Source organism: Dicentrarchus labrax, unplaced genomic scaffold (genome assembly GCF_905237075.1).
Source record: "Dicentrarchus labrax unplaced genomic scaffold, dlabrax2021, whole genome shotgun sequence".
In the NCBI taxonomy this organism is placed as follows: domain Eukaryota; kingdom Metazoa; phylum Chordata; class Actinopteri; family Moronidae; genus Dicentrarchus; species Dicentrarchus labrax.
In genome coordinates this window covers 12,000,352-12,020,027 of record NW_026136714.1, presented here as the reverse complement: position 1 = coordinate 12,020,027, position 19,676 = coordinate 12,000,352, and the positions used below count along the sequence as shown (strand labels likewise).

Here is a 19,676-nt window from a genome sequence, read left to right as displayed (position 1 = left end):
ACAAATTCCTCAATATCTAAGTGGACACCTCTATGGACAAATGTGCCTCATTAATGAGCACACACAGATGGACAACACACACACACACACACACACAGACACACACAGGCGCGAACTGAGAGCTCGTGCTGTGCTAAGTTGCAGTGTGTATACCGGTGTAGCCGTCTGCGCTTCATTACTGTTCACACACAGACAGTTGCAGTGTTTTTGTGTCAATGTTTAATGAGGGGCTGGGAGTCTGGGGACCTTACTGCTGTCAGGAGCTCCTGTAGTCTGGAGCTACCACCTGTTCCCATTCGCTCCCTAAAGGCCTTAACACACACATACACACACACACACACACACACACACACACACACACACACACACACACACACACACACACACACTCATAAGAAGACAGACACACAGAGGCATGCAAACAAGAAGGAGCATGCAGAAAAACATGTCTATACAAACACACACACACCTGACAAACTACATACACTGATTTAGTCATCCTGTGGCACCACTGTCAGTGTTGGATGCATGTAAACAGGTTATTGTGGTTGGCTGAGCCTGGCTGCCTGACAGAAGCTACAAAGACCATGGGAATATCAATTGATACATTTCATATTCCTCGTCAGCTTGCCTGAAATGACAGCGTGAAAGCTGCTGCCAGCGAGAGTGATCCCTCTCTGCCTTCTTCTGACACTGTTGTTTGATGGAGATCTGAACTGTCCTGATTGATCGGCGCTCGCTGATACGCCGACCGACGCACGTCTTCAAGCTCACAGACCGCGTCCCATAACAATCCATGACAGACCTTTTGAGACAAAAGTGCAGCTGTACAAAAAAAAGCATTTCCTGTGTCAGGGTGCAAAAAAGCAGAGGACATAAAATATACATTTCAAAAAACTAACTTTTATTAAAACAAAAAACAAAAACAAAAAAATCAATTATTGACTCATTAACAAGATTATAAAACAGTGATTTAGTTACATAAATAAATTGATATCGGTGTATCAAATCTTAATTTCATAAGCATGTATACATGGGTCATTGTAATAAATAAAATGGGAGAGCAGAAGATTCCTACACAAAAAAAAGAAAAAAAAAAAACAGCTAGAAAGACTCAGAGGAAATTGTTTCTGAAGAGAACAAGAGACACTGGACAACGTATTTTTTCACCAAACACACGTGAGGAATTGCTTTGTTAAAGCATGAGTTACACAGCCATTCACTTACTAATTAAGGACACTAAAGCTGGGACCAAGGTGGGTTGTCTCTCACCTCTTAGAACGCGTTTGGTTGTTAGATAGATCTCCTGTTTGGTTACTTTAAAGCGTTAAGACAAGGCAAGAGAAAAGGCTGCTTTTATCTTTAATGAACACAAGATAGAAAAAGATGCAAAGAAAAAAAAAGAAATCAGACATGTAAAGAAGGTAAAAAAAGGCAAGTAATGATAGGACAGCTGAACAATGCAGAGGACACTGGAAATTCTGCAGTGAATGAAAGAAGAACTGATGAGACTCGATTTTTATTCTTAGCTAGTTTGAACCTGTGCATAAATATCATTGTGAGTCTGGTTGAGTTGCACAACTATGAAGTTACTTTGACAAGGGTTATATTACTGCAAAATGAGGCAGACTTCAGCCACGAGATGTCCTTAAATGCATGTAAGGCTGGACACATAATACATGATTTTTAACCAGATTCATCTCCAATTAGCTCCTGTATAAAGCACATTATAGTTATTTTTCCCCATAGGATCCTATGGAAAACTAGGCTAGTGCAACAGCTTACATGCATAATTAAGTACTTTTAAGAAATCCTGTATTGTGTTTTCAAACATTTATTGACCAATGGCCTGAAGTAGTCTACCTCCATCCCCTTTCTATGCTTTAGTCAGCAGGAATGAACAACAATGTTTTTCTCCGCCATCACAATCTGACTCATCCTGCATTTCTGATGGGATCCAGCGTCTCAAATGTGAACACATGAGGCCTTGAGAGTCCAAAAAGCCATCAACAAGGTCAGTCTAGTCCTTCTGATATGTTCTGTTTTCAACAAAAGAGAAAAAAAGAGAAGACAAAAGAGAGAAGGAGAGCGAGAGAGAGAGCAAACTACAGCGGCTTCAAGTATTTCACATTACATAGAATACTCTGTATAAATTAGTTAACATATACTTTCAGATCCTCCATATTCAGACATATACTATGGCATATATACAGAGTACAATAAATGCTCACTCATGTTGTGTCATGTTTTTGTCTTTTTCCTGTAGTCAGTCGTTCATTTGTTCCGCCTTTTTTCCTGTGTAGAGAAATCCCTGAGAACGTTCTGGTTGACAATTACTGAAGGTTCCACACAATGAACTATAACAGTAGAAAGTCTAATTTCTATGATTCACATGCACAGAGGGAAATGACACTGGCCTAGTCTGAAAATACCATACAACGGTGGCTGTAGAGATGAGAGGGGACTGACATACTGACACATCTTCCAAGTGTGTTAGAGCCAATTTTTGGGGGGGTGTAAGTACCGATGCCAGGGCAGTGACGTACAGCAGAGCTGAGCGCAGAAACACCTCAGCAGGAATCTGACTCCACATCTCCTCATAATAACCTTGGTCTCACTGTTTAATTAACACTGTCAGCTATCATAGATGATAAATATCATGATAGCAAAAAAAAAAAGAAAAAGGAAAAAAAGGGAGCAGGTTCAATACCGTATCATGAGGTAGTTTTCTCCCTCTGGGTATCTACTTTAAACTAGAAAACTCAACTATAACGGTTATTTAGTCAAACTTGGGCTGTTAAAAATCACAGCTGTAGTACATCACATTAATGTAACAATAATACTCATTATCTTTGTCTAATGTGCCATCATTGTAGTGCCTGCATACTGTCCTCTGTCTGAAGCAGGTACTCATTATGGAGGTGGGGAAGATTACAACCATAACAACAACACGAGTTAGCTAAGAGCATTGTTGTGTGTAATGAAGCTAATGCCTGGGACCCAGAGAAAACTAATGGCTGCTCAAGTGCTGCTGCTGCTGCTACTGCTGTGTCTTAAGAAATGCTGATGGCGGCTTTCTGTCAGTGCTAACCCAAGCTGTGCCGAGCTAAGCTGTGCAGTGCTGCCCAGCGCCCACTGCTGAGGGCCTGGACAGAGGGAGGTGCTCTGTGTGGTTTAAAGCCTTAGTTTCTCTTTGAGGATGCCGAGACATTGGTCTTCTTCTTCTTCTTCTTCTTCTTCTTCTTCTTCTTCTTCTTCTTCTTCTCCTCTTCTCTTCTTCTTCTTCTTCTTCTCTTCTTCTTCTTCTTCTTCTTCTTCTTCTTCTTCTTCTTTTTTGTTTTTACATGAGCGCTATTGTAGAAGGGCTTCAGCCACTTGACAACATATAACTCAATATACACTGAAAAAGGGAAAAAAAGATGCTTTAAATCATAAAAATAAAAAAAGGAACAAAAATTTAAAAAAAGCCATTTCACTTTTCATTTTCCTCTCGCACACATGTAGAGAAATACACACAACATTCACAACATGACAAATTTCCTCTCTTCTGAAAAATAAAAACACTTCTGTACACATAGTAGTAATAATATTATTAATAATAATAATAATAGTAATAATGTTTATAACAATAACAACAGCAATAACAATAATACCGCGTGTGGCTCTGTTGATTTTTTTCATCATCTTTTCCTTTCTCTTTTTGCTTCATTCTACAAGTCACATCCCTCTTTTTACTTGTCTATTTTATAAGTCCAAAAGAAGTTCAAAAGGCAGACTCAAGTTAATATAAAAGTACTAGAGTGGGAGGGGAGCTTTTGGCGATCCCCAGCCTCACCCTCAGCCGAACCTCTCCCTCACAAGCATCATTAGTTTCTTTTTGCCCTTGTAGATCTGTTTCAGGTTGTCTATGAACTGGGTGAACTGAATGTGTCCGTCGTGAGCCATCATGAAAGTCTCCCGGGCCTTCCCCAGGAACTCGATGAACTCGCTGTAGTGGCGCGGGCTGATGTGTGTGAGCCGTGAGTGCGTGGTGTTGATGTAGGCCCCGATGGTTGCGTCCAGCAGCTGCCTTAGCGGCGCCTTGTCCAGGGACATCAGCTTCCCAGAGTTCCTGCGGCTGTGCAGTGCAGAGACCATGCCCGGCGTGGTCAGCGTGCACCTCCGCAAAATGTCCGAGAGCACGGTGGCGCACTTCACGCTCTTCACCACCAGGGGGATGACGGCGGCAAGCTCGTTTTTCCCCAGCGAGTGGCTGAGCGCACAGGCCCACAGCACGTCATTGATGGCCGGGTGTGTGTCCTGGTTGTAACTGAGGTTCAGATGAGCCATGGCTAACGTCGCCAGCTTATATGCCCTCATCGGGTAACCGCGGTGTTCCATGTAGCGTGCTATAGTGAACAGCTGTGTGTAGCTCATCCCTGTCGCCGCCGCGTCCAGTACAATCTGGTAGGCTGTCTCGAAGGCAATGTGGTCCTTTTCACAGAGTGTAAGAGCAGAGAGGGCGCAGTTCTGGGGGTCCTTCATGGCACACTGCAGGGCGAGGGTGCGGGCAGATGAAGCCAGGTTCTCCTGCTGGTGGCAGTCCAGGTGCAGGCGGACGATAGTGCTGTTGGACATGACAGTGGTGGCCACGATACTGGTGGCTTCTGTGGGGGTGAAGAGGGTGAACCAGCTCTGCATGATGCTGTCCAGTGCGTACACACCTGGCAGACACAAATGGGACAGAATGACGAGAAAGTTGGAAAATTAAGCCATCAGATCGAGTACGTCATGGAACAATAAAACAGAAACAAGTAACCAGGCTCACTTACCCACTTCAGTGGCACATGTGACTAACCAGCGCACCATCTCTCTCCTCCTCCAGTTTAATGTAGACAGAGTTATTCTCATCACCTGAGGAAGATTGGAAAGAAAAGGAGGAAGAATGGCAGGTGAGTTGTAGAGGAAACTGAACAAGGAAACTATCTCCATCATTCCCATTGAAGACTATGTTAAATATTTTTTGTTACCTACTCCAACTGTCACTTCAACAGTGTTATAGTTGAAGAACTGTAAAGGCAAATACTGTATTACATCAATCATTAAACAGACACATTTTTAATTTTTGTTAATTTGTCATCAAACATACTTAAACCCTTTTTCTGTTTCACTTCACATTTGCATTTTGTAACTGGCTGAGGGACACAGCTGCTGTGAGGATGTCAAACCCTCAAACAAGCCTTCAAAGTAAATACTTAAATAATGGAATGTATGGGGACATTGCAAGGAATATAGTCTCTCCTAGATCAGCCTGGTTTACTACAAAAGAATAGACTTGAAAATGGCAAAGATGAAAAAACAACAATATTTCCTACCACATTTTCCTTGAAGGAATCAATTACACAATCTACCTATATAATAGACTGTATTTATTAAAATGTTTTTCATATGGCAAAAGAAAAAGGAAGCTTTAAACCAGTCTAAAAATCACTTCATTTTGTGAGTTTTTGAAGCAGAATAAAATTTTATTTCAGAAAGGATACACCAAGTTGGATCTGTAATGGTATTGTGACATCTCGTGGGAGTCATGAGGTCTAACGATTGCTCTGCATGGTCATATAACGGCCATGGAATATAAAGTCATTTAACAGGAACGACTGCACCCTATAGTGCAAATACTGTTCCCTCATGATCTTCCTCTATTCCAAGATGCCACCAAAACTTTTTTTCATGAACACCAGAATAAAGTCTTTCCATGGACTAGACAGATTTTACCATAACTGAATCATTATGACATTTACAGTTCAAGAGCTGTAAGCTTTTCCTGTACCTGCAGTCCCAGCTCCAGAGAGACTTTGAGAAGTGTGATGTCAGGCAGGCTGTCCATCAGAGTGGCAATCTTGAATGCATCCTGTGCCAGTTTGAAGATATGAGACGAGGAGTGAATGTTTTTCTGGATGGACTCCAGGACTGTCTCCAGCCTCCGACTGTCACCTAGAAGGGAATCGAACACAGGGATGCTTTAGAGTAGATAGAAATTACTGCTGCACTTATTTGTATTAATGTGTTTTTTGTTAATGCTATCTGAGAATCATCAATATCATTGAGTAAGTTACCAGCATAGGCCTTGTGCTGTGTACAATATGTGTGTTTTGTGAATATATCTGCACCTTTGGCAGCAGTGAGCATGGTGGAGGCCAGCTCACACTGCTGAGACTCTATGTGGCTCAGGGTGAACCAGCGCGGGTAGCGGTTGGGCACCACTGACACAATGTGGTGGGGTCTCGACAGGTCACCGGACGAGGCCGTCGACTCCAACACCGGCAACCTGACGGAGAAACAGACACAGAAAATTAGGTCAGAAAAGCGCTATTCTGCAGAAACCAATCCACTTCAATTAAATACATGACATAAAATAATATGGTACATTGTACCAGAGCATGAAAAAAAGGGGTGTTAGGGTAAAAAAGACAGAGTGGTAGAGAAATGGAGAGAATGATAATTGGACACTAAAGGTCCATGAATCATCAAACAGTGAAATCACTTCTTTCTTCATACAGTAACAAGCAGACAGACAGAAATACTGTACAGACAGAAAAAGTCTTCATTATGATGGTCTGAAAGTGACTTCAAAATGAAAATGACTTTAGACATCACAGGGGGATTACAGTTAGTCTATCCCTGCAATTTACTTCCAACCTAGTATTTAATCACCTAGAAACCAAGGTATAATTAGTATTTTCTTCACTCTAATTGGTCATAATGAAGTCAGAGCCACGCAACACCTGCTAGTGGATGAAGGAGCTTCACTAGTTTCTCTCACTCATTATAATAACACTGACAGGGCCAAGTTTTCTCCAGCACCACAAGCACCACCACCATTACCACTGTGGCCGGCTCATCTCCTATTCTGCTTCACTTCTCTTCCCTCTGCTCCCACCTCAGTTTCAAAGGTCTTCTTTCCTTCAGAAGACAGCACAACCTGGCCTTCTCTCAGCCAATCACAAAGCTAATTGAGTCCACGGGGAAATTAAGGAATTCACCTTCCAGCCCTGTAAGGCTGGACACACATCAAACAAATACCGACACACATGAATGAAAAGAGCCGGCACACACGCATGCATGCACACACACACACACACACACACACACACACACACACACACACACACACTCAGTGAAAGAGAGAGAGACACACACACCTGCCCTTTTGAAAACACATCAAAGCAGCCCAGTAAATGCAATGTGATGCTAAATGCCAGTTTCAATTTCAGAGCAAAGTGCATGTGATACTGTTGCCACCTGAGTGAAGGCATGTACAAAAACAGCCTCTTCGTCACTCGGTTTTGCCCAAGAGGGCACAAGCGGGCCTCGTCTCTCGGAGAGACGAGGTGACAAAAACTCAGTCGAAATGCGTGCGAGTGTGAACACTGACACTTGGTGTAAAATGGAGAAGTTTGGAAGCCCTAGCAACAGCCGGGTTCACTCCACACACATCTAAAGAGCTGCTAAAAGCTTCCACCACACTGGGGCCTTCTGGAAGATTCCTGGGGTGTAGCAAAGCAAAAAAAAAAGAGCCCTGGGTAAAGATGGAGGCCTCATCAACATTCCTGTCTTTGTTTGGTTTTCACCAGAGACCCAGAGGCCTCCATTGGATAGGAGCTTGAGAGGCCTGGCCTGCTGAAAAATAACCTCCTCAAAATGTTGGGAGGAAAATCCATACTGGGCTATTGTTCTATGGGAACCAAAAAGAAAATAAATGATGAAAAAATCCTAATGGGGTGCTGAAGCATTCAATCCAAGCACAAGTACAGTACAATCTCTGCTACGGTAGCGTTCTCATCGAGCGCCTTGTTAAACTACTGCAAATCGGTGCATACTGGCTATAAACATGATCATCTTCTCTATGCGATAGCACTATACAAACTCTCAACTCAATGTCAAGTACACTCAAAACATCAAATTAAACACATATTTCTTTACAGCACTGTCGTGACTGGATATAAGCATGCATTATCAATGATATATAAAACACTAACAGCGAGCTGGAAGAGGCAATCAATTCCGTGTGAGGTAGCGAGGGGGAGGGGGGTAGCTCTGGTGTCAAACGGGTCCTGTGGCACTGTAGCACCCTGTCACATCTGAAAGGGACACAGCAATACTTATCGCTACAGAAATAATCAAGGGCAGTGGTGTGGAGGAAGTCTGCGAGGGACTACGGAAGACAGATATTTAGCAGCGACACGGTAGTTTTTTTGGTACTGGGAAGATTATTTATGAGGCAGTCACTAGCACATATATACTGAATTGCATATTAACATATTCAAATCCACATATAAGTGACAGAGAGGAAGAAACTTTGATAAAAAGCAGTCTTCTCAGGTTTTACCTAAATCCTGAGGCCTTTTGGGTTTCTGGTCAGTATCACCATGACTACTGACCTCTCTACCTCATGCTCCTTTCCCCCTCAGACTGTAAACACCCTTCACTTTAATAATCTATCAAGCATACATCGATCAACCAAGTGTCACATCCGCTGGAAGACCTCCACTCTATACACAAACTCAAAGTTGGAAACCTTCATAATGTCTGACGGGAGGGATCAATTCTTACATGACCCGAAACGTAACCCCAAATTTCATTTCACTCCTCTAAAGTGCCTCGGATGCTTGAAATGACATCTGCTTTCAGTGAAGCCTCATCTTCCACACAACAAATACGTCATCCAAATGTATTCATCGTCAGGTAAAAGACTAAAAAATATCAACCTCTCACTGATCCAGAACCGCCTTATTTTTAGGTGACGTCTGTCCTTTTCTTTTTGTTTTTCAAGTTTTATGAGCACCAAGAGTAGAAGGATTTTCTCCAACTCAGAGGTTCATGTAATCGTTCAACTGAATTAAAACAAAGATATTAAGCCATACACACATGCACAGTAATACTTTCTACTCCAGGGTACAGTATCTGTGGTGATAGAGCAGTAGTTTTGGTCCACATGCTAAGATATATAAAAGAAAAACAAGATGCTGATGATATTGCACCATTGCACCAACAAGTGGTTTACTTCATGTGTTACTTTTTAGATTAGGGCTCTACATACAAAGCATATGATCAGTTTCTAAAATATAATGCACTGCTACCGACACTACCCAAGATTATATGTTGAAAATAGCTTCACCTCGCTAAACACTGAATTGCAGCATACATGTTATGTATCAGTAATAATAATCCATTAATATAATTATACATCACTTATAGGGGCCATTATGAGTACTTGTGATTGACAGAACATATGTGCTTTTACTTGTAGTCATATTTTTATAGTGTAGTATGGGCAATTTTTTAGTAATCTGATTATTTCCTCTGCTACTGTAACTACAGATTCCCTGCATCTTAATTTGAAGTGAAATTTTTCATATAAACACATTTTCAGGTGGTATCAGACTGTGCAGGGCTACACAATTTGGCCTAACTTGGAGTGTAAGTGTGAGTGTCATTGGTACATCATTGTGCTATCATTGTATCCTCAGACTACAGTTGTGATACACAGGGCTGTATATTCAAAGATTATGGATTATGCAGAGGATCAAAGGTTGCGGATTACAGCGAGGATCTAGATCCATTAGCATTGGAAGACTTGTATCTCAAATGGAAATCTCATATGATAACAGGCGGCTGGGATTTGTCTCTTTGGCTTCCAAAGAGTTGCGATAAGGACAGTCTCTGGAGAGAGCTTCTTCTGTGGCTGCAGTCAAAATCTGGGCAGACCGTGAACCAGTAGGCAGCTCCACTGTTTTTGTGTTGGCCGCTCACACCAAGCCATCGCGCAGCATATGCTGCTCTCACACGCTTTAATTAACCTCATGCACAGCGCATAAACACACACACACACACACACACACACACACACACACACACACACAAACAAACACAAACACACAAACACACAAACACACACACAAACACACAAACACACAAACACACACACACACACACACACACACACACACACACACACTTTAAAATACTCTGCTAAATCTACTGCATATGCATTTGTGTATGGAGGCAGTCTCACTCCCTTGTATTAAAAAAAAAAGCTGGAGAGCAACTGTGAAGACGAAGACAAACAGAGTAAGCAAGTGGAAAGTGAAAAAGTGTGTGTGTGTGTAAATGAGAGAGAGCTAGACTTTCTCTCTCTCCTTGTATCAATGATAGTGTGATAATGGGTCCATTAAAATAGCCCTGGTTCCTTTACCTCCTCCTCTATATTTAACTGTCCGCCGTCCCGTGGGAGCAGGGAGGTATATGCTATCATATTACACTACGCTACATTACACACATTCATTATGTGCTGAGTAGACACCCCTGGCTCCCAGGAGCACCCATAAGTGGCCATATTATTCTAAATCGCCGGTTTAACACCACAGGAGTGAGGATGGAGGAGGTGAGGGGAGGAAACGGGGAAGGTGAAGGGAAGTGGCAAGGGAGGCAGGGAGGGGAGTGGCTGACTCAGGGAAAACAGGTTTGGGACGTGGGTTTAGAGGCAAGGAGGGGACACTCAGCGGTTGGATGTGCAACCTTGAAACCACAGAGCCCCTAAATGAGAAAGCCAACCATGTTGTTTTGGTTTTGTAAGCACATTATTTCAATTCCTGACGCCTCCTAACTGGTTAACTGGAGAAAAGTGTAAACGATGTGTTTGTTGTCCGTTTGTTCTCCGTTCGGCCGACTGTGACACATGGCGGTACAAGCCAGAAAAACTCACTTCTCATTCATTCACTAATCATTTGCCAGTTTCTCAGCGATGGAGAAGCCTAGCTTTGTAGAAACACAACAAACATCTTAACCACACTGCCCTCTCCCTGTTGGCCCTGCGTGTGTGTGTGTGTATGTGTGTGTGTGTGTGTGTGTGAGTGTGTGTGCTTCCTCCTCATTACAGCCACACTAATTACACTCTCATTAATGTAATTAATATTCACTGATCCAGCTCCCACTAGTCACAACATCAAAACACAGCAGCGCAGACTGATTAACACACATACACATGTACACATTGTCCACAGATGAATACACACAGAAGCTTAATATAGAGAGATCACATGGAAAACGCACAGTCAGACCCAGGACAGACACCAAATAAACACATGGGCACAAACACACAAGCACAAATAAAAACGCTCTATATTTTTTACTGTCCTTGTATTTCTAAAATCCTTTCATAATAACCATGATTTAGCCACAGTGTCTGAGTTTAAAGCTTGAGGAGAGCACGCACAAGACTGCAAACAAATGGAGAGGTCACTACACACTATCTTGTAATGTTTAGGTTAGTTACTTTAGTTGTATTAGATGCATTACAATATCAAACATTTTTACAAGGTTGAGAGCTTTGGATTTTGGACAAATCTGAATTTGATCAGGTGATTAACAACTGAAATCTGAGTGCGTTGAGTTTGACTGCAATCTGCAAGAGGTACTAAACAAGCAATGCAGTCTAATTACAGTCAGATGATCACAAGAAGTCTGAGGTTTTGGTCTCCGCTTTAGAAAAACAGACATATTTTGTGAGTGGCCACCCTCTATTTAAGAGGTTTCCATTGTAATTTTTTAAAAGGCTCCATTAGCTCAAACTCATGAAGACTTTCTTAATCCAAGGATCAGCATTTAATTCTACAAATGAAAATCAATAAAATTTGATTTACAAGGTTTTGACATGATTACAGCAACACGCACACACACACACAAAAGCGCGCACACACACACTGAAGAGACCTACCGCATGGCTCTCAGTGCAATTTTGTACGCCAGTTCAGCGTCGTGAGGTAGGAGAGAGGTAAAAAGATAGCGGGCGAAGGTGTGCATGGGAACACTCTCTCTGTGGACGATCTCTCCAAGGCCAGAGTATGGACCACCTGCACAAAAAACAGAAAAAAGAAATTCACTGATAAAACAATTACCTCTGTCATTTCAAAGGTTATGGTGTTTTCATCAAATTTATGCTATACAAAGTATAAATATACAACAAAACAACAACAGAATTTTCATTTTGTTGCATACTGAGTTATGCCTTTTACGGTATTGACTTATCTGGTCTATCCCTCCCACCCTGAAAGAGGCAAAGCCACGCGGCATTAAAACAACCTGTGACGTCAAGAACCATATGGTCGTGTGTGCAGGCCTCACACTCTCTCCCTTCCCTCCCCCTCGTCTCTTCCTGCACTTCCCCTCATCTCTGGTGGGTTATTTTAAACCCCAACAGGCTCCTAAGCCACAGACCACATCACACAGTGGCGCGGCTGCAGCCTCCAGGGGCCCACAGAGGCCTCGGAGCCTGGTGCTCTATTAGTAATGGAGCCAGAGGTGGGTGGTCGCAGGGCTGGGGTTTGGGTGGGGACTGGAGTGGAGTTTGACTGGGCAGGGCCCTTCAGGATGTGCCACTCCCCCCTTCCTCCTTCTCTTGCCTTTCCCATAACCAAACTCATTCTGTTTCAGCCCCAGTCCTGTAAATGTACACACTGTTGTATGTGCACGCGTGTGTGCTGACACAATACCCCTGGTGTTACTGTGTAAAGAGCTCATTTTGGTCTGGCCCAGGGCAGCTCAGCCTCTATTTGCACCACAAAATGAAAGGATAATAAATAGTGAGACAGAGTCCAATGTGTTTTTTCCTGTTTTAGCAAGAATGTGTAGGTTCTTGGTGAGTTGGTGGGAGAGAAAAGAAAGAGAGGAGGTGCGTCTGTATGTGTGGAGACTGCTGGGAAGTGTAGTGAAATGAAGGGACAATAGGGGTGAAATATTATCTTTTTGCTCTCTCACCCTCTAGTAGAAAGACGGCCTGTTTACGGAAGATTTTGACCAGGGAGTCGTCCAGTTCCACTTCCTGCAGCTTGGCCAATAGCTGCTCTTCATTGCGACACACCTTCTCTTGAGCGTACAGCCCATCGGGCATCACCCGCTGCTGGCCTAAGCCGATGAGAGCCGTCTCCACTGCCAGCGCCACGTACGATTCACCGTCTCCTAGCAATCGCTGCACGGGCATTCGCTGTAGTTCTGCTCGGCTTACAACACTGGAGCAGTCTGTGAAGGAGAGAGAGAGAGAGAGAGAGAGAGAGAGAGAGAGAGAGAGAGAGAGAGAGAGAGAGAGAAGAGAAAATAGAGTTAGATGAGGAGGGGGAGAGAGAGAGAGAAGAGAAAATAGAGTTAGATGAGGAGAAAGGAATCTGAAACAAAGGCACTGAGTTGGCACAAAGTGGTAGTCAATGTCTGTGTTATTCTCTGAGGTTTTGGACACTAGATGAGACTGTCTCCTATGGAAAACCACTGTGTCAGTCACACAGTAGAGGTCTGACCCAACGACCATCCAAAATAAAGATGGCTCAGGAGCATTCCTCTGTTCATTTCTCTACCTCAGAGGAGAGGGCTATTTCTGTGAGCAGAGGAGGCAATGAGGGACAGAGTGATCGCGGAGCGTAGGAGAGGAGAACTGAAGAATCAGGAGAGGAGGCATGATAAGATAAGACAAAGAGACTGAAGGTGAATGCACCCTTAAGAAATATACTTTCAAACATCTGCAATTTAATGTAAATATGAAAGACCTGACAAATAGGTCTTATTATGTGCCTAAAGCATAAAAAGTTACTCTACAAGACAGGAATTTGAGTATAAATCCTAAAAATCAGTCCCTGGGAATATACAGCATGTTGAAAAATGCACATTTTATAAAAATGTTTATGAACCTTCATGATTATAGCCCTGTCCATTTTGTACAATGCTATACTTATGTTACCCGTGTATACAGTATGTTATTATACAGCATATATTTCATATACAAATCATATACTACAAGTATGTGGTACTAGGAAAGCATACACAAAACATACAGTATAATCTTTTTTGGATTTGTGTTGGCTCAGAAGTTTCATATGCTGCCATAGCACCGGAGCTATATTTAAGTAAACATGTGTGAATTTGTTTGATTCAGGATGCCAGTTACTGTAAGTCAGCAGCACCTGAGAGGTCCAAGCAGGTGTTAGCGCCCTCCTCTCCCACTCGTCCTGACTCTGTCAGGGTGCTGAACAGGGTACCAATGGGATCCAGGGGGTGTCCTACCCAGCCCTCCATGTTGGTTATGGAGGTATGGCCTTTATGGAGCAACTCTGAGACAAGACACAGAAGACAAAGATTTTTAACTGAAATATATATATGTTTAAAATGACCAGCACTAGGAAAATGAACACTTTTTAAATCAAATGAAATGATAAGGACAACTAATGAAAAATAAACTGAACTGGCTTTTGAAAGAAATTGTTATTTCAACAACCACACAACAGTTTTTTTTTGCTATTGGCAATTAATTACCCTGGTTTCCAAAAATAGATGACTTAAAAACAAGCTTTACAGCTGGAGGATTTTTGGAGAATTGTTTCTTGATATTGTAGGGTATTTATGTATGGGATGGATGTAGGATGATGGTGTTTGTATGTATGATACGTTAGTGAGAATGATTCACTTGCTAATTTGTATTCTGACTGTACAGAAAAAGCTGAAGAATAAAAACTAGCTTCACCTTTCTTATGTCGGCGGAAGTGCTCCAGTTGCCTCTGCTGTTGCCGTCGTAACGTGTTCACCACAGCGATGGCCAGTCGAAGGGCTTCTCTTGGGTAACCATGCGAACGCAGGGCATCCACCCTGGCACAGGCCGTTGGGACATGTTCTGAGGAAAACACAAAGTTTTAACCCAAATATTCTTTCACTGGCTACTAGACTTTCTAAGTATGTGCACATATAACTAATATGACACATGCACTCACACACACCTACATACACACAGACTCACCATGCCACAAGGGCCAGCCGCGTGCGTCAAAGAGGGAGCCCTCCTGGTTGTCATGGTAACAGTAGTTAGCATAGAGGTCACTGGCGATAATGTGCTGGAGGTGTCGGTCCTGCCAGTGTAGGTCACAGGCCTCAATGGCCCGTGTGAACACAGTCCTGTGGGGACGCATCTCTGTAGAAGAAGAAGAGGAGGAGAAATGAGGAGGAGGTGTGAGTGAATTCAATCACCTTCAGTGAGAAGAAGGCAGGTACGGTCCATGTGCATGGTCATTTGGTTTTGTCTTTTTTGTCTTAAATGCCCTCGCGTTTCAATATCTATTAATAACATGTTCATTTTTGGGACATAATTACTATAAACAAACTCAACCATCACCTACACTACTAACAAGGGTGGCAGTTTTAAGGGAGAGAGCCACTGTTTTCAGCTCAGGGGTGGATCTGGAGAAATATTCATGGGGTGGCAAGATGGTGGCATGGAGACTTTAAGGAATGGCAGAAATACACAGATCAGCCATAATAACATTATGACCGGGTAGTCATAATGCTATGCAGCCCCATACCCAACCGACTGCGTTCACCACTTTTGATAGGTACTGACCACTACAGACCGGAAACACTTCACAAGAGCTACAGTTTTGGAGATGCTCTGACCCAGTCGTCTAGCCATTACAATTTGGCCCCTGTCAAAGTCGCTCAAATCCTTATGGTTGCCCATTTTTCCTGCTTCTAACATCATTTTGAGGACAAAATGTTAACTTGCTGCCTCATATATCCCACCTACTGACAGGTGCCATGATAACAACATAATCAGTGTTATTCACTTCACCTGTCAGTGCTCATAATGTTACAGCTGATCGATGTATATGCTGATATAGTTGCAAACAATTACTTGTATCAATAGTTTTCGGGAAATGAAGATATCTGAATGTAAAAATATGACATAATGTGGCACATTAATAAAGCATTGAATAAAAATATCTAAAGGTGGCATTAGAAATAAAAATAGTTTTTTTCCCTGAAACTTCAGACATGACTTTTTTCATTAAACTTAAGCATCACTTGGTCTAAAACATTAATTTCCCTTTTTTAACATGTAATGTTAAACAAAAATTGTGGCCGGGCATTTTGTAGGGGTAGCCGCGCCACCCTATGCCACACCTCTAGATCTGCCCCTGTTTCAGCTAAACTGTGCAAAAGCTTTGAGACTGTGTGCTACATGGAAAAAAAGAAATGGCCTCCAAAATGGTTCATTGTTTTTGATCAGATTTAGTGAAGCAAAAGAAAAAACACTTGAAGAATGATGCTTCAGATGAACAGTACTGTTCCACGTGCGTGATGTAGAGGCTTCACTATTGTTTATAAATACTACATGTAGTTAAGCACCCCTCACCTTCACAACTGTGAGATACCTTAATACAAAGCAAATATGTTATTGACAGACATACAAAACTTGTCAATCTCTGACCTTGGTTGCCATGGGCACCCTGAGGCAGTGAGTGGGTGAGGTTGGGCAGCTCGTTGCCGTGGTTACCATCCTCCCAGGGGCAGACGTCCACACTGTTCCATCTGCGCAGCTGGCGCAGCCATGAGGACTTCTGCTCCGGTTTGCAGTGGGGGTTCAGTACGATGCACATCCACAGGGCACCTGGACACACACACACACACACACACAAATGTAAAAAAACAGACACAATTCAGTCAGCTACCCTACTTTCGAATGTGTGACAATGATGGAAGAAGTCATACAATGTAGATTAGTGTCTTTTTTCAAAATTATTTTTTTCACGCAGTAAAGGGCCACAGGTCGGAGTCGAACCCATGGCCTGCTGCAGCAAGGACTAAGCCTTGGTACATGGGGTGCCAGCTCCACCAGGGCAGCTACCTGGGCACCCCAGATTGGTGTGTCTTTTGAGGTTTAAAAATCCTAAATAGAGTTATCATGCAAGACTGAAAGCTGGAGGCAGTTTTCAAAGATATGCAGCATTCATAACATTGTTTCTTTTTCTTTTAGAGCACATTCCGTATGCTGCCGCCATCTTGCACTGGAATACCAAAGTCTGTGAAAACAGAGAACTTAACTAGTCCCGAGGCAATGCTGACTGCACACACATCATTTTGGAGTAAATTGGAACAAACAGAATATGAAAAGTGGCTACGTCTCTGGGGATGCAAGCACATTCAGGGATTTTACTCTCAAGGCTGCTGGAGATATGTAGACTCTACATTGTGTGTGTGTGTGTGTGTGTGTGTGTGTGTGTGTGTGTGTGTGTGTGTGTGTGTGTGTGTGTGTGTGTGTGTGTGTGTGTGTGTCTGTGTTGTACGTATGCATGTGTGTGTAGGCAAACAGAGTTCGGGAGGAAGGACGAAGACAAGGACAGAACATGAAGAGAGAAAAAGAATACAAAAGGTGCAGAACAGAGGGAGGGCAGAAAAAAAGGGAAATAGAAAATGAAATAGCAGCGGAGATGATTTGGACGAGGAGACATGGGTGAGGACAAGTGAATGAGGCATGGCTTTGTGTCTGGAGGAGAGGAGTAGCTGCGGCTCAAAGAGGAGAAAGACAAAAGAGGGGGAGAGAGAGAGAGAGGGAGAGAGAGCGGCGCCGAGAGGCAGCATTCACCACACATCAGGGGGAGTGATAAGGACTTGGGAAGAAGGGGTTTGAAGTGTGGACTTCAAAGAGACCGTACACACACTTCCAAAAATACGTGGGATTGAAACAGATGAGATCACTGCGCTGTCCTCACAAAGTGCAGAACAAGACCAAAGGGAGAAAACGAACATCATCATCAACAGCAGCAGCAACATCAACCAAGACATTAGAGGAAAACAACAAAGACAGGAGACAACACGACTGCTGTCCTGGTGACGGGCTTGTTGGTTTTGTGGTTTGTGAAGAAGTGTTTTGCTGTAGGTACAGTACATCTGTCAAAAGAACTACACACTATATCAAACCAAATGACTGCATGGCGAGCAGCACTCTGTCACATCAACTAAATATATAATATGAAGTGTTTGAAAACATTACAGAGGTTATAATATTTGGGGGTTTTGATGAGGAGCGATGTGCCGAATTAAGAGGCTTGTAATTCACAAAGACACTCTTGCTGAGCTGCCAAACTTACATTCACAGTGAGAGGGAGAGACTGGGCTGTCAGTGATGAGTGTGTGTCTAAGTATGTGTGTGTGTGTGTGGGCTGTCTTGGACACAAAGGACAAATAAACAAACAGGGAAAAAGAATATGCGTGTGTGTGCCTTTGTGTCAATGTCTGGGTTTGATCGACCACCTTGCTAAATCGGTCCGTGCCTGTGCATACTGGGTGTGAGAGGTGTGTGTGTGTCTTTGTGCACATTTGTAGGGCAGCCAGCGTGTGTGTGTGTGTGTGTGTGTGTGTGTGTGTGTGTGTGTGTGTGTGTGTGTGTGTGTGTGTGTTTCCCCCTCACCTAGCTCGTCCCAGAGCTGTCTGTACTTGTCGGTCATGGTGGTGCCCTGCTGTCTCCACAGCGCCAGCCGAGGGTCGGCCATGAACTGTTCTGTGATCAGTGTTAACATCCTCGCTCCGTTGGAGTCACGCATCTTCAGCATCTCCCTCACCTACAGGAGGAGAGAGGAGGAGACAGGGGAGGACAGTTACGTACACACCCGCACACGCGTGTAGTTTATACAAACAGATTTAGAGGATAAACGCATGCATGCACGCACGCATGCACGCACGCACGCACAGTAATGCAAAGACACACCAAACAGTTCTCACAACTCACAGGCAAGACACACAGACCTACACTTTATAAAATACATACAAAATAAGAAAAAGAAAAGATAAACAAGCATGCACACATTGAAAAATGCATCTACTTAAGTTTATCAATGGCTAAATAAAGTGAGCGTCAAACAAATTCAAGCTGTGCTTTAAGACTTTTTTATGATATAGATTATTTTTATATCTATATTTATAGTTTGTATGTATTTAGGGTTAGTAACTCAATATTAGGTGTTTTTTTGTTTGGAAAAATCTGAATATTATATATATATATATAATTTCCTCTCTATTGTGTGTGATCTGTTGATCTGGGCGAGGAGCTGCTACATATTGTCCTTACATGAATACATAAATAAATAAAGTTGTATTGAACTGAATTGAATGTCTTCAGTACTATTAATCAGTACTGTCCTTGGTTGCTCTCAAATGTTGTACTTACTACACCTGTTCTTGCTTTTTCTCCAGATCTTGACTTGGAAGATTGAGTACCATTCCAACTAGTTTTATGCCCTCTGAATATTTTAGTGGTTTGAATATTCTTCAAAACTAGAGGTCACAAAGAAAATCCATTTGCTTACATACAACACAGAAAGCTACATTGTATTTTAAGGTTAAATATTTTCAGTATCTACTTATTCTTTTTCAGATGAAACTTCAGGAATTTGTCAGCGTTTATTGATTAAAAAAATAGTGATTTTTTTTTGCATAACTAGAAGATTTTCTTTCTGTTACTGGAAGATTTTCTGAGCTGCGCTTATTGCAAGAGAGACTCGTTTTTGATGAACTATGATGGTCAGCATCTTCTAGCAGCAGAAAACACAACAACTGCTGGGTGTGTAGGGATATAAAATCTAGGTAAATATTGGTTTAAACCATGGTTTAAACTGATCTGCAACTCTTAAAAATTGGTGAAAAGCACTACATACAGACACTAAACCTCACAACATTCACAAATGTGCACACAAAAGCACACAAATTATGTGTGTGTGTTTGTCTCTCTGGCGAGAGGGGTGACAACATTTACACAGGAACCCTTTATATACACAAATGCATATACAGTATGTGTGTTTGTCATTTGAGGGCAGCTCAGTGTACATACA

General features: G+C 42.5%; 1 protein-coding gene across 1 annotated transcript in view; it reads right to left on the bottom strand.

Annotated features, from left to right (window-relative positions):
• Positions 1-883: 883 nt before the first annotated feature.
• The window catches only part of LOC127375517 (zinc finger SWIM domain-containing protein 6), a 45,949-nt gene continuing 27,156 nt past the window's right edge, over positions 884-19,676 (bottom strand). The window contains exons 4-14 of the mRNA XM_051421446.1: positions 18,260-18,410; positions 16,280-16,459; positions 14,816-14,986; positions 14,546-14,692; positions 13,989-14,135; positions 12,796-13,056; positions 11,756-11,891; positions 6,150-6,307; positions 5,810-5,973; positions 4,812-4,893; positions 884-4,703 (exon numbers count right to left, since the gene is read on the bottom strand). Coding sequence (XP_051277406.1) covers positions 3,838-4,703; positions 4,812-4,893; positions 5,810-5,973; positions 6,150-6,307; positions 11,756-11,891; positions 12,796-13,056; positions 13,989-14,135; positions 14,546-14,692; positions 14,816-14,986; positions 16,280-16,459; positions 18,260-18,410 — 2,463 coding nt within the window. The 3' untranslated portion in view covers positions 884-3,837. The remainder of the gene's footprint in view (positions 4,704-4,811; positions 4,894-5,809; positions 5,974-6,149; positions 6,308-11,755; positions 11,892-12,795; positions 13,057-13,988; positions 14,136-14,545; positions 14,693-14,815; positions 14,987-16,279; positions 16,460-18,259; positions 18,411-19,676) is intronic.